This window comes from Cervus elaphus, chromosome X, assembly GCF_910594005.1.
Source record: "Cervus elaphus chromosome X, mCerEla1.1, whole genome shotgun sequence".
In the NCBI taxonomy this organism is placed as follows: Eukaryota; Metazoa; Chordata; class Mammalia; order Artiodactyla; family Cervidae; genus Cervus; species Cervus elaphus.
The window spans coordinates 105,895,468-105,911,799 of NC_057848.1; the positions used below are offsets into that span (position 1 = coordinate 105,895,468).

General features: G+C 36.6%; 1 protein-coding gene across 10 annotated transcripts in view; it reads left to right on the plus strand.

The window, feature by feature from the left end:
- The window catches only part of ATRX (ATRX chromatin remodeler), a 281,986-nt gene that overhangs the window by 72,932 nt on the left and 192,722 nt on the right, over positions 1-16,332 (plus strand). For all 10 annotated transcript variants that reach the window (XM_043897152.1, XM_043897156.1, XM_043897154.1 and 7 more), the window contains one exon: positions 1,153-1,265. In XM_043897152.1, the coding sequence (XP_043753087.1) occupies positions 1,153-1,265 (113 nt within the window). The remainder of the gene's footprint in view (positions 1-1,152; positions 1,266-16,332) is intronic.

The window sequence follows — 16,332 nt, forward strand, 5'->3', positions numbered from 1 at the left end:
CATTTGTTATTTGTAGACTTTTTAATGATGATCTTTCTGACTGGTATGGTATTTTATTGTAGTTTTGGTTTGATTTCTCTAGTAATTAGAAATGTTGAACATCTTGTGCCTATTGCCCATCTGTATGCCTTCTTTGGAATACTGTCTGTTTAGGTCTTCTGCTCATTTTTTGATTGGGTTTTTTGTTTGTTGTTGAGTTGTTGTATAAAACCCATTTTACAGTTGGGTTTGTCTTTTTATTCTTCAATTTTAAGAAGTCTTTATATTATTAAAAGGATATATATTACATAAAATGATATTAATGCCTTTTCAGATACATGATTTGAAAATAGTTGTCCCCAGTTAAATGGGTTGTCTCTTCACTTTCTTGATGGTATCTTTTGATACACAGAGGATTTGAAGTTTTTGCATTTTATTTTATTTTATTTTTTTTGTGAAGTTTTTGCATTTTAAACTTTTATTTGTTTGTAACCCTGTTGGATTACAGATGCACCTATTTTGTAACTTGGTAGGATATACTGTAATAATGCACTTGCATAAATATTTCCATGGCAATCTGTGAGCTCTAAATCTCATTCTGTGTTTTATTCATCTTTGTGTTTGTCATTTATAAAATTACTCTGTTCTAAGCAGAAAATAGTGTAATAAACAAAAAAGTACTGAAGGCTTCCAGAGAGTAAGTGCTTAGGAAATATATTTGAAAGATGAATGAATTATTCATTTACAATGAATTATTGTAAATGGTGTAAAGCAGAATCTCATGCTATTAATATTTTCCTTGAATTATACTTTTTTAATTTTAAAGATCTGTTTTATTCATGTATAGAGTTTTTAATTTCTGTCATACAGCTCAGTGATTCAGTTATATATATATAATATATATACACACACACATTCTTTCTCACATTATTTTCCGTAATGGTTTATCACAGTCCTTGAATTATACTTTGTAGATAAGTGTACATGTAGAGTTTGTTACTCATGTTTTCATATCCTCAGTGAAATAAAGAAAATATATTTTAAGTTTTATTTTGAGTACACATTCTTTCAGACCACTTACAGTGTAGATAGCTTTTCAGTTTACTAAACTATATATTTAATTCAATATATGACCTGTTAAATAAGGATATTCTTAATACTTTTTTTTAACAGCGAAAGCAAGTTGAATACATTGGTGCAGAAGCTTCATGACTTTCTGGCACACTCATCAGAGGAATCTGAAGAAACAAGTTCTCCTCCAAGACTTGTGATGAACCAAAGCACAGGTAAATTGGAAAAAAGAATTGCAATATCTTCTAGTCTTATTTACCTTTTATTTTTGAGGAACTGAAGCTATTAAAGTTTTTAATAGCCTCTGTGTTTCTAGGAGTTAGATAATATCTGATATTATAGACTTTGATTCAGATAAGTAAAAAAATGTAAGGTTTTATGGTTTTAGGTGCTTAGAGAAGCATGCACTGAAGATTTTATTTTTAATGGAAGTGTTTTATAGAAGTGGGTGATGAATGTTAACCTTAAAATAGATAGTAGTGGGAGCAGTACAGAAATATGTTATTCTAAAAGTTATTCATGTATTATAAGTTATGTTTTTATGTTGTTTGTTAACTTTTCAGCATAGATTTGGTCCATACATTTTTAAAATACAAAACAATGTCTTCTTTCTACATCCCTTTTTCCTTTTTGAAAGTATCTTGTATCATGTGATGATTACCATCATTTGTTTTCAAGTTTTTAAGGGTAGGTGCATATAGAAGAGGTGAACATGCACACAGGCATGCACACACACAAACACACATAGGCGTACTTGCACACAAACACAATATGTACAAGAAGTATGGAGAGTGGTTGATCACAATGAAAAGTTCAACTGTATGTGTAGTTAGAGTCCCAGAAGGAAAGAAGAGAGAGAATGGTTCAGAATCTGAGTTTGACGAGATACTCACTGAGCATTTCCTGAAAGTGAAGAAAGACATCATGTAGATTCATGAAACACTGTGAACTTCAAGCAGGATAAATGGAAAGAAAACTACAACTAAGAAAATCATAATAAACTCCTAAAGAACAAAAACCAAGAGAAAAATCTTAGGAGCAGCCGGAGGAAAACAGTCATTGCTTTTTTAATGTTGAATGTTTTTGAACAGTAACACTGATAGCTCATTTGACAACAGTAATGGTTAGAAGCTGGATGATAAAGAAATGATTTATTTAAAGGGCCAAGTGAAATTAATTGCTAGCATAGTCTGCTCAGTGAAAACATCTTTCACAAGTGAAAGTGGATAAAGATAGAGGTGAGAACTTTGGACTTTTCCTGACAGTCCAGTGGTTAAGACTCTGCCCTTCTACTGTAGGGGGCATGGATTTGATGCCTGATCAGGGAATTAAGATTCAGCATGCCATGAGGCATGGCCAAAAAAACCCCCAAAAAAGTAAGAATGATGTCAGCATACGTACACTAGGGGAAATACCAAAGGGTTTTTCCTATACCAGAAGGAAAATAATTTGAAATGGTAGCATCAAAATACAGGAAGTTATGAATAACAATGGGATCGATAAATAAGTGGAAAAAATGAAATATGTACTTTTATCTAATCCACAATCTCTAGTCTTAATTCATAAATTGTCCAACAGTGTTTTGATAGGTAAGTCCCCTACCCTCCCAAGACCAGGATCCCATTGAAGAGCCCACAGTGTATATAAGTTATTTGGTCTTTAGCCTTTTCAAATCTCAAACAAGGTGGAACCATGACATTTTTCAAATATTTAGATATATTATTTTGGTGATTGTCCCTCAGTGTTCGTCTGATTAGTTATAAAATTAGATTGAGATTTTAAATTTTTGGCAGGATTGCCGTGTAAGTGGTGTTATGTCCATACATCATATCACAAAGCACATGATGAAATTTCCTCCTTTATTGGTGGTGTTAACTTAGGTTATTTGGTTATGGCTGTTTTTCTAGATTAAACCACTGTAAAGTTATGATTTATTCTTTTGTACCTACCTAAAAAGTAATTTGTTGAAGATTACTTTGAAACTGCTTAGATATTCATTTCATCATCAAAAATTAGCTTTTATGTTTTTTCTTATTGCAAATTAGCACAAACTTGGCAGCTTAAGACAACCCAAATTTATTATCTCACAGTTCTGTGGATCTGGAGTCCAGGTGGGCTTTGCTGAGCTCTGCTCAGGGAATCACAAGGGCTATGTCAAACTGATAGTAAGACTGTGTTCCTTTCTATAGAATCTGGAAAAATCATTCTCATGCTCATTCAGGTTGTTGGCAGAATTCAGTTCATTGTGGTTGTAGGTCTGAGGTACTCATTTCATGCTAACTATTGGCCAGGATCCTCTCAGCTCCTTAATTTCCTCTCACATGGCCCCTTCCAACTTTAAAGCCAGCAGTAGTGCATTGTGTCATTCTCATGCTTTGAGTTTCTCTGACTTAGCCTTTTGCTTGCTTCTTTTGCATCTTCTGCCATGAACTAGAGACATTTTTCTATTTTAAGGGACACATGTGATTAGATTAGGCCCCTTCCTTCTCACCTCTCCTAAATGAGCTCCCATTTTTTAAAGTCACCTGTGCCAGTTTATGTAGCAAAACAATGGGAGTGTTATTTCCTCACATTCACAGGTTCTGGTGATTAGGGGCATGAAATCTTGGGGGCCATTCCTAGAAATTCTGCCTGTCACCACATCCATTTATGATTCTTGGCTCAATGGTATGTTACTATGATGGTTCAAAATGGTGATGTCCTATCATTACTTCTGTCTTTTCTGTAAGGGAGATGTTTACATTTCTATGGTCTCTATTTATTTGTTTATATTAGTGTATGCTAGCATTTTTTTTTCCATGAACATTTTCTTACTGTCATTATTTTAGTGTTCAAATTGTACCAATATTGGCTAGTGGGAACCCCTTTTGTATGGCTCTTGTAGACCTTTTCATAAGTCTTCATCAACCTTGAGCACTTTTCTTACTTTCTGCCCTCACAAGATGTTCATTGTTTACTTTGCACTGTCTGTTCCCCAGCCCTGGAATCAGTTATTTCTCCAAGAAGTTCTGATTCCTTTTAGTGAGGTATAGTATTTAGAAAGCAATATCTGGGTGTATGATGTGCTTATTGCTGTTAGTATGTCTTCACTTCCAGGCTCGTTAGTAGGGAAAGCCAATATATGTGATGTATTTTCATGTGTTGATATTGATACTTTTAGTTTTATTTGGACTGCAGACATCATTCTGATCATCCTCTTTTCATATTGTAACTTCTTACTGCAACAGAGAGAAAGGTGGTTCCCATTATCCTCAGTTTATGTACTCAAGTTGCTTAGTCTTCATTGTATCTACAGTTTCAACTTTGCATGCTAAACTATCACAATAAAGAAACCTAACTAGTGTTAAATACTTACTTAAAGTTCTGTCTTTAGAGTGAAATTATGTTGTCACAGTTCTAAATTCAGTAGTTAGTTAGTTGGGGAGTTTTGCTTCCAGTAGTGGCAGAGTAGCTCTTTTTGGATAAGCAGGTTATCTCCCACAGATACCAGTTATAAATTCTGGCCAAAATACTGAAAACAATGATGAAGGAACTGATTAGTGACACAAACCAGACACACACTAGAATAGAATCAACATATGGAAGAAAGTATTTTTTGCTCAATTCCCAATTGTTAAGCCTCTTTCCTTAGGAAAAGTGCCAGTTAGCTCCAGCAATGGAATTTCACACTTGGATAGCCCTCTTATTCAGGATATGCCGTGTGAGCTTGCAGCCCTATTAATTATGATAGTCTCCTTGTGACTAAGGTTGAACCAGCATAAAACTCAGCATTTGGTCCAAGGTGGCAGTATAGGAAAACCATGATCTCACCTTCCCCCACAGACACACTGAATTTACAGCTATGTAAAGAGCAGTTCCTTCTACAGAAGAACTGAGGTGTGATTAAACAGCTTCTGCACAACAAACAGTACAAGTTCCACATAGAGATTGATAGAGACAGAGACACAGTACTGATGGGAACCCCACTTGAATGTGGTGTACAGCAATAGAGAGGGATCATTAAGGGGCCTGTGTGCACACTCGCCTGCCCTGGGGCACAGAGATAAAAGCAGTGGTTTAAAAGGGACCTAGACTATGCATGAAGGAAATCCTCTTACTAACCCTACCTAGTTCAGTCGCTCAGTCGTGTCCGACTCTTTGCAACCACATGAATCGCAGCATGCCAGGCCTCCCTGTCCATCACAAACTCCCGGAGTTTACTCAAACTCATGTCCATCGAGTCGGTGATGCCACCTAGCCATCTCATCCTCTGTCATCCCCTTCTCCTTCTGCTGCCAATCCCTCCCAGCATTAGGGTCTTTTCCAATGAGTCAACTTTTCGAATCAGGTGGCCAAAGTATTGGAGTTTCAGGTTCCAGCATCAGTCCTTCCAATGAACACCCGGGACTGATCTCCTTTAGGATGGACTGGTTGGATCTCCTTGCAGTCCAAGGGACTCTCAAGAGTCTCCCCCAACACCACAGTTCAAAAGCATGAATTCTTCAGTGCTCAGCTTTCTTCACCGTCCAACTCTCACATCCATACATGACCACTGGAAAAACCATAGCCTTGACTAGATGGACCTTTGTTGGCAAACTAATGTCTCTGCTTTTTAATATGCTGTCCAGGCTGGTCATAACTTTCCTTCCAAGGAGTAAGCATCTTTTAATTTCATGGCTGCATTCACCATCCGCAGTGATTTTGGAGCCCTAAAAAATAAACTCTGACACTGTCTCCACTGTTCCCCATCTATTTCCCATGAAGTGATGGGACCAGATGCCATGATCTTAGTTTTCTGAATGTTGAACTTTAAGCCAACTTTTTCACTCTCCTCTGTCACTTTCATCAAGAGGCTTTTTAGTTCCTCTTCACTTTCTGCCGTAAGGGTGGTGTCATCTGCATATCTGAGGTTATTGATATTTCTCTCAGCAATCTTGATTCCAGCTTGTGCTTCTTCCAGCCCAGCATTTCTCATGATGTACTCTTCATATAAGTTAAATAAGCAGGGTGACAATATACAGCCTTGACGTACTCCTTTTCCTATTTGGAACCAGCCTGTTGTTCCATGTCCAGTTCTCACTGTTGCTTCCTGACCTGCATATAGGCTTCTCAAGAGGCAGGTCAGGTGGTCTGGTATTCCCATCTCTTTCCGAATTTTCCAGTTTATTGTGATCCACACAGTTGAAGGCTTTGGCATAGTCAATAAAGCAGAAATAGATGTTTTTCTGGAACTTTCTTGCTTTTTCAATGATCCAGCAGATGTTGGCAATTTGACCTCTGGTTCCTCTGCCTTTTCTAAAACCAGCTTGGACAACTGGAAGTTCACGATTCACGTATTGCTGAAGCCTGACTTGGAGAATTTTGAACATTACTTTACTAGCTTGTGAGATGAATGCAATTGTGTGGTAGTTTGAGCATTCTTTGGCATTGCCTTTCTGTGGGATTAGAATGAAAACTGACCTTTCCCAGTCCTGTGGCCACTGCTGAGTTTTCCAAATTTGCTGGCATATTGAGTGCAGCACTTTCGCAGCATCGTCTTTCAGTATTTGAAATAGCTCAACTGGAATTTTATCACCTCCACTAGCTTTGTTTTTAGCGATGCTTCCTAAGGCCCACTTGACTTCACATTCCAGGATGTCTGGCTGTAGGTGAGTGATTACACCATCGTGATTATCTGGGTAGTGAAGATCTTTTTTGTACAGTTCTTCTGTGTATTCTTGCCACCTCTTCTTAATATCTTCTGCTTCTGTTAGAAGATTGATTATATTCTTTGCAGCCAAGGATGGAGAAGCTCTCTACAGTCAGCAAAAATAAGACCGGGAACTGACTGTGGCTCAGATCATGAACTCCTTATTGCCAAATTCAGACTTAAATTGAAGAAAGTAGGGAAAACCACTAGACCATTCAGGTATGACCTAAGTCAAATCTCTTATGATTATATAGTAGAAGTGAGAAACATATTTAAGGGACTAGATCTGATAGACAGAGTACCTGATGAACTGTGGAGGGAGCTTTGTGACATTGTACAGGAGACAGGGATCAAGACCATCCCCATGGAAAAGAAATGCAAAAAAACAAAATGGCTGTCTGAGGAGCTGTGAAATAGCTTACAAACAGCTTACAAATAGCTGTGAAAAGAGGAGCCAAAAGCAAAGGAGAACAGGAAAGATATTCCCATTTGAATGCAGATTTCCAAAGAATAGGAAGGAGAGATAAGGAAGCCTTCCTCAGTGATCAATGCAAAGAAATAGAGGAAAACAACAGAATGGGAAAAACTAGAGATCTCTTCAAGAAAATTAGAGATACCAAGGGAACATTTCATGCAAAGATGGGTCCAATAAAGGACAGAAGTGGTATGGACCCTACCTAGAGTGTCTGCTAAATGGGCAGAGAACTGCTGGAAGTCTCTTCAGTGTTGAAGGTGCTCGAGAGCACCATTTTTGTGTTCTCCCGTCACCTTGATGAGGTCTTCCCTCATAGCTCAATCGGTAAAGAATATGCCTGTAGTGCAGGAGACCTGGGTTCAATTCCTGGGTCAGGAAGATCCTCTGGAGAACGAAATGACTACCTACTTCAGTATTCTTCCCTGGAGAATCCCATGGACAGAGGAGACTGGCAGGCTACAATCCATGGGATCGCAAGAGTTGGACATGACTTAGTGACTTAACTACCACCATCACTTGATGAGATGAGTGGAATGTAGTCCAGGTTCTCTAGCTGGCCTGCCAAGGCACTTCAGCCTGCTCCTGGCCCACACAAGTTATAGCCATAGTGCCAAGGCAGCCCAAGTGTGCAGTACCCTAGGATCCCCCTGGCCTATGATATATTAGGCTTTAGCCAACCTGCCAAAACTGACTGGTACATTCAGACTACACAGGAGATGCTCTTAGCAGAGATTATGCCTTCAAGACCAAGAGAGTTACCTGTTTTGCCAGATGTGTAGAATGAAACACAAAGTCAAACAGAATGGGGACAGAAGAGTATGTTCCAAATGAAAGAGCAAGATAATACTTCATAAAAAATCTTAACGAAATGGAGATAAGTAATATATCTGATACAGAATTGAAAGAAATTGTCATAAAGGCTTACCAAACTGGGGAGAAGAATGGAGGAATAGAGTGAGAAGTTCAACAAAGAGTTCAAAAATATAAGAAAGAACCAATCAGTACTGAAGAACACAATAACTGAAATGACAAATAGAGGAAATTGATAGCAAATTAGATGATATAGTAGGACATATCAACCATTTGGACACACAGAATAGTGGAAATCACCCAATCAGAATAGAAAAAAAGAGTTTTTAAGAATGAGAGTTTAAGGGAACTCTAGGACATCAGGAGTACTAACATTCTCATAGTAGGGGTAGGGGGATTGCAGATGGAGAAAGGAGGGAGAGAAGGGGACAGAGACTTACTTAAAGAAATGTTTGAAGACTTCTCTAATCTGGAAAATGAAACAAACATCTAGGTACAAGAAGCACAGAGTCCCAAACAAAATGAACCCATAGAGATCCACACCAAGACATGTATGTAAAATGGCAAAAGATGAAGACAGTTTTATGGACAGCAGGACAAAAACAACTAATCATATACAAGGAAAACCCCATAAGATTACTCGCTGATTTTTCAACAGAAACTCTGCAAGCCAGAATGGGGTGGCATGATATATTTAAAGTACTGAATGTAAAAAACTTCCAACCAAGGGTACTCTACCTGGCAAGTTTATCATTCAGAATTGAAGGAAAGATAGAGTTTCCCAGACAAGCACAAAACTAAAGGAGTTTAGCATCACTAAAATGGCCTACTAGAAATATTCAAGGTTCTTCTCGAGGTAGAAAAGCAAAAGTTTTTGTAGTTTTGCTTGTTGTAGTTCGGTCTATATGTTGATAAGTAGTGTCCGACTATTTGCGACCCATGGACCGCAGCATGCCAGGCTTCCCTGTCCTCCACTATCTCCCGGAGTTTGCTCAAACTCATGTCCATTAATGTCTAAACATCTCACCCTCTGCCACCTCTTTCTCCTTTTGCCTTCAATCATTCCCCGCATCAGGGTCTTTTCCAGTGAGTCGACTCTTCTCATCTGGTAGCCAAAGTATTGGAGCTTCACCTTCAGCATCAGTCCTTCCAATGACTATTCAGGGTTGATTTTCTTTAGGATTGACTGGTTTGATCTCCTTGCAGTCCAAGGGACTCTCAAAAGTCTTCTACGACATCACAGTTCCAAAGCATCAATTCTTTGGTGCTCAGCCTTCTTTATGGTCCAACACTCACATCCATACATGACTACTGGAAAAACCATAGCTTTGGCTAGATGGACCTTTGTCAGCAAGGTAATGTCTCTGCTTTTTAATATGCTGTCTAAATTTGTCATAACTTTCCTTCCAAGGAGCAAGCAACTTGTAATTTTGTGGCTGCAGTCACTGTCAGCAGTGGTTTTAGAGCCCAAGAAAATAAAATCTGTCACTGTTTCCACTTTTACCCCTTCTATTTGCCATGAAGTGATGGGAGAGATGCCATGATCTTAGTTTTTTGAATGTTGAGTTTCAAGCCAGCTTTATCACTCTCCTCTTTCACTTCCACCAAGAGGCTCTTTAATTCCTCCTAACTTTCTGCCATTAGTGTGGTATCATCTGCATATCCGAGGATGTTGATATTTCTCCTGGCAGTCTTGATTCCAGCTTGTGATTTATCTAGCCTGGTATTTCTCACGATGTACTCTGCATAGAAGTTAAATAAGTGGTGTGACAATATACATCTTTGTCACACTCCTTTCCCAGTTTTGAACCAGTTCATTGTTCTATGTCCAGTTCTTACTGCCACTTCTTGACGTACATGTAGGTTTCTCAGGAGATAGGTAAGGTGGTCTTGATATTCCCATCTCTTTAAGAATTTTCCAGAGTTTGTTGTGATCCACACAATCAAAGGCTTTAGCATAGTTAATGAAGCAGAAGTAGATATTTTTTCTGGAATTCCCTTCCTCTTTCTATGATACAGCAAATGTTGGCGGTTTGGTCTCTGTTTCCTCTGCCTTTTCTAAACCCAGCTTCTCAATTCACATACAGCTGAAGCCTAACTTGAAGAATTTTGAGTGTAACCTTACTAGCATGTGAAATGAGTGTAATTGTATGGTAGTTGGAATATTCTTTTGCATTGCCCTTCTTTGGGATTGGAATGAAAACTGACCTTTTCCAGTCCTGTGGCCATTTTTGTGGTTCCAAATTTGCTGGCATATTGAGTGTAGCACTTTAACTGCATCATCTTTTACGATATGAAATAGCTCTGCTGGAATTCCATCACCTATGTTAACTTTGTTCGTAGTAATACTTCCTAAGGCCCACTTGACTTCACACTCCAGGATGTGTGGCACTAGGTGAGTGACCACCCCTTCTTGGTTATCCGGATCATTAAGAACTTTTTTGTATAGATCTTCTGTGTATTCTTTGCCACCTCTTAGCTAGAAATAAGAAAATATATGAAAAAAAAACTCAGTGGTAAAGGTAAATATATAGTAATGACAGTGAATCAGCCACATGTAAAGCTAGTAGGTTAAAAGACAAAAGTAGTAAAATCGACTGTTAGTAAAATAAGTAGTTAAGAAATGCATAAAGTATAAAATTGTAAAATAATATCAGAAAAAAAATTGGGAGGGGTAGTAAAAATGTACTTTTAGTATATATTTGAACTTAAGCAGCTATCAGCCTATATTAAATCATTATTTGTGTGTTTCAACCTGATAGTAACTGCAAACCCAAAACCTACTATAGATAAAAAATGAAGAGAGAAAGGAGCCCAAACATAAAGAAAGCCATCAGACTGCAAGAGAAGAAAGGAACAGAGAAGAACTATAAAAACAAGCAGAAAATAATCAATAATATTGCAACAAGTACATAGTTATCAATAACCACTTTAAATGAAAATTTACTAAATGCTCCAATAAAAATAGAGATGACTGAATGAACAGAAAAATAAGACCCATTTATATGCTGCCTATAAGAGACTCACTTCCAATCTAAAGATAGATTGATATTAAAGGGATGGAAAAATACATTCCATGCAAAAAGAAACAAAAAAAGAAAGCTGAAGTAGTAAATAAAATGCTACAAAACCAGTGCATCAGGGAAGAAATCAAAGAGGAAATTCAAAAATACCTTGAGGCACATGAAAATGATAACACAACTTTCCAATATCTATGTTCGACTCTTTGTAACCCCATGGACTGTAGTCTGCTAGGCTCCTCTGTCCCTGGGATTCTCCAGGCAAGGATACTGGAGTGGGTTGCCATGCCCTTCTCCAGGGGGTCTTCCCCACTCAGGGATCGAACCCACATCTCTTACATCTCCTGCATTGGCGGGTGGGTTCTTTACCACTAGTGCCACCTGGAAAGCCCTGTCATATCTATGAGATACAGCAAAAGCAGTTCTCAGAGGAATGATCATAGTGAAACAGGCCCACCTCACAAAACAAGAAAATTCTCAAATTAAAAAAAAACAACAACAAAACTTTATACTTAAAGGAGCTAGAAAAAGAACAAACAAGCCCAAGTTAATAATAAAGGTCAGACTGGAAATAATGAAACTGCTAGCTTGTCTTCTTCCTCTTATCAGGGTCTTTTGCAGAGTAAAAGTTTCAAATTTTGAGCAAGTCCAATTTATAGATTTCCTTTTGAGGACATGCTTTTCTCCTACATAAAGGAACCAGAAAAAGAACAAACCAAACTCTAGGTTACTAGAAAAACATAAACCATAAAGATCAGGGCAGAAATAAATGAAATAGAGACTGAAAAAATACTAGAAAAGATCAGTGAAACTTCTGAATGAGTTTTTTTAAAAAGATGAACAAAATTGAAAAACCTTTAGTGAGATCCATCATGATAAAAAGAGAGAGGGCCCAAGTAAATAAAATGAGAAGTGAGAGAGGAGATTTATCAACTTGTATCATACCAATGCAAGGTATCATAACAGACTACTGTGCCAACAGTGGGGGCTTCCCCGGTGGTTCGGTGGTAAAGAATCCACCTGCCAATGTAGGAGACGTGGGTTTAATCCCTGGGTTGGGAAGATCCCCTAGAGAAGGAAATGGCAACCCACTCCAGTGTTCTTACCTGGAAAGTTCCATGGGCAGAGGAGCCTGGTGGGGTATTGTCCATGGGGTCACAAAGAGTTAGACATGACTTAGCGACTGAGCACCCACCATGCCAACAATGGAGAACATCAAAGAAATGGATAAATTCCTAGAAACATACAGTCTTTCGAGAATGAATCATAGAGAAATACAAAAATCTGACTGATTACTAATAAAATTCAATCGGTAATGAAAAAGCTTCCAACACACAAAAGTAAAAAACCAGATTGCTTCATAGGTGAATTCTATCAAACATTAAAGAATAATTATACTCAACAATATTGCAATAATTTTGTATGGTGACAGGTGGTAACTAGCCTTGTAGTGGTGATCATTTTGTAACATATAAAATATTGAATCACTATGTTGTTCACCTAAAAATAATACATTGTTAATTTTATGTCACAATGAAAGAATTGGATGGAAATCTGCATTCTTGATGAGGCATAATGGAATTTAAGAGATCCCAGTAGGTTTTGTAAAATGGAGAAGGACATCCCACTTAGAAGAGAGCTACAGCTTGGGAGCTCCAGGACCTGCAAAAATTCTTACCATATCTGGTTGTATTATAAGTGCAGGCCAGTTAGGGCTAAAAGAACAGAATAAAGCTTTAAGCTGCTTGCACCAGAGGGTATATATTAATATTTTGGGGTTTGATCTCAGCTAGGTTAACTATCTGCTTTTAATAGAATCATCAACTAGAATGGCATACAGTGTTTTCACTATATCTTAAAAAATGTCCAGTATCCAATCTGAAATACTGGATAGATATAAAGAGGAAACTGTGACCCATGCTGAAAAGGAAAGGCAATCAATAGACACAATCCACATGTCTTAAAATTTGAAATTAGCAAACAAGAGTATTAAAAAGCAGCTATTGCAACTGTGCTTTAGTATAATAAAGAAAATACATTTGTTAAGAGTGGACAGGTAGAAAATCTCAGTACAAACATGGAAAATGTAAAAAAGGACCAATTTGAAATTCTAGAACTAAAAATGTAATTTCTGAATAACAAATGATTGTACTTCACAGGAGATTAGAGATAGCTGTAGTAGTGTCAGTGAAGTTGATGATATTCTAACAGAAATTATCCAATCTGAGAATAGAAAACATTGGAAAATAAAAAGCATACAGAACACTTGCTCTTCAGATCCTTTCCACAATTAATTTGTATAGTTATCAATCAAATACATGTAAAGAATAGGAATGCTTAACAATAGAGAAAAAAATGTTGATAGAAACTCTCACTTGGCCCAGTGTTTTATAGTTTTTGTTGTAGTGATTTTGTTGTTATCCATATACAAATTTGTTACATTTTTACCAAATTACTTCATTTTAGGGGTGCTATTTTAAATTCCCTGGCTTTTAAATTTCAAGTTCTAATTGTTCATTGCAATAATCCAGTTATGTTTTTTATGTTGACCTTGTATTCTGTGAACTTGCTTTAGGTAGCTTCTTTTTCATCTTTCAGATTTACTGAAATTTTCTACCTAATCTGGTTGTGTGCAAATAGGGTCATGTTTATTTCTTACTTTCCATAGTATGGCTTTTAATTCCTTTTCTTGTCTCGTTATGCTGCATAGGACTTTCTGTATTTTCTGTTACAATGTTGAAGAATGATAATAGACATCCTCTTGGTAGTTCTGATATTAGTGGGAAAGCATTGAACTATTTCACCATTAAGTATGATGGTTCCTTTATAAGATTTTTGTAAATATTCTATCAAGTTGAGAAAGTTCCCCTCCCCTAGCTTTCTATGTTTTCTTTCCTAAAGTGATATTTTTACTGAGATAGATGTAGATTCACATGCAGTTGTAATAGCACAGCTCTTTTGTACTTTGCCCAGTTTCTCACAATAGCAACGTTTTACAGAAGTATATTATCAGTTAGCCATGTTACTGATATCTACCAATATGACTCAGATTTCCTCAGTTTTATTGTACTTTTTTATTTGTGTTAAGTTCTACACAGTTTCATTACAAACATGAGTTGGTTCATGTTTGCACCACCACAGTCAACATGCAGATTTCTCATCTTGCCCTTTTGTAATCATGTTCAACTCTCTACCCATATTCCTACCTGTGCCTAATACCTGGAAATCACTAATTTATCCTCCATTTCTAAAATTTTTTTCATTTGAAACATGTTCTATAAATGGAATCACATAGTTTGGGATCAGACATTTTGGGATTATGTTTTTTCACTTAGCATGATTTCCTTGGGATTCACCCAGGTCATTGCATGTGTCAATAATTCTCTCCTTTTTATTGCAATGTAGTGTTCTATGGTATGGATATACTACATTTGGTTTAACCATTTACTTGTTAAAGGACATTTTGGATGATCCCAGACTTGGGCTATTGCAAATGAGGGTGCTGATAAACATTTGTGTACAGGTTTTTGTGTCAGTGAAAATTTCATTCCTCTGGGATAAATGCTCAGGAGTGCAGTTGGTGGGTCATTATGATGGTTGTATTTTTTTAAGAACTCTCCTAAAACATTTTCCAGAGTGGCTATGCTGTTTTATAGTCTCACAGCAATTTAAGAATGATCCATTTTTCTGTATTCTCTCCAGCATTTGATTTTACCATTGTTTAAAAAAAATTAAAAAAGAAATTAGACCTTCTGATAGATACCTAGTTATAACTCAGTGTGGTTCTAATTTGCATTTCCCCAGTGACTAATAAAACTTTTAACACCATTATTGAGATAAAAATCACAAGTTTACAGTCTACAGTTCAGTAGTTTCTAATATGTTCACAGATACATGCAGCCATCATGACGGAAAATTTTATAATATTATTACATGAAAAAGAAACCCCGTATTCTTTAGTTATCACCCTCTACGAGCAGCCTTAAGCAACCACTAATCTACTTTCTTATGGTTTTCCCTATTTCAGACTTTCTTATAAATGTCATTCTATTACATGTGGTATTTTGTGACTGACTTCTTTCATTTAGTATAAAGTGTTCAAGGTGTATTTATGTTGTAGTGTATATTAGAATTTCATTTCTTTTTATGACCGAATAACATTGTTTTATATAGATATATCACATTGGTTGTTTTGTTGATGGAAAATCTTGTTTCTACCTTTGGCTATTATGAATAATGCTACTATGAACATTTGTGAACAAGTTTGTGTGTGGCCATATGTTTTCATTTCTCTTGGTTATGTACCTAGGGGTAGAATCGCTGAGTTATATGGTAACTCTGTTAAATCCTTTGAGGAAATATCAAACTGTTTCCCAAAGTGGCTACACCATTGCATGTTCTACCCAACAGTGTATGAGGATTCTGATTTCTCTGCATCCATACCAACAGTGGTTGTTATCTGATTTTTTAATTTTAATTTTAGTCAACCTAGTACATGTGAAGTTGAGTCTTATGGTTTTGGTTTTCATTTTGCTTGATGGCTAGTGACATTGAGTATCTCTTCATGTACTTATTGGTAGTTTGAATATACTCCTTGGAGAATTATCTATTTAGATCCTTTGTTCAGTTTTTATTGGGTATTTTGTCTTTTTTATCATTGACTTATAAGGATTCTTTATATCTACTAGACTTCTATTATGATAAAATATATATAATGTAAAGTTTACTCTTTCAGTTTTTAATATACAATTCTTTGGCATTAAGTACATTCACATTGCTGTATGTGTGTGAATCATCCATCTCCATCCATCCATCTCCAGAACTTTTTCATATTCTCCAGCTGAAACTCTGTACCCTTTGAAGTCACTAACTTCCAAATCCCCTTTACCCGTAGTCCCTAGTGGCCACTATTGTACATTCTTTTTCTATGAATATGACTACTTTAGGAACCTCACATATGTGGAATCTACAGTATTTGTAATTTTATGTCTGTCTTATTTTACTTGGCATAATGCCTTCAAAGTTATAGTCAGTGTTATAGCATGGATCAAAATTTTCTTCCCTTTTAAGACTGGATAGCATTCAGTTGTGTATATGTATGTGTTTCTTTAATTTTCTTGATGATTTCCTTTGAAGCACAAATGCTTTTAGTTTTGGTAATGTCCACTGTATCTATTTTTGTTGCTTATACTTATGGTGTCATGTCTAAGAATCTATTTCTAAATCTGGGGTCACAAAGATTTACCTCAATATTTTCTTCTAAGAGTTTTATAGTTTTAGCTCTTATGTTTAGCTCTTTGATGACTTTA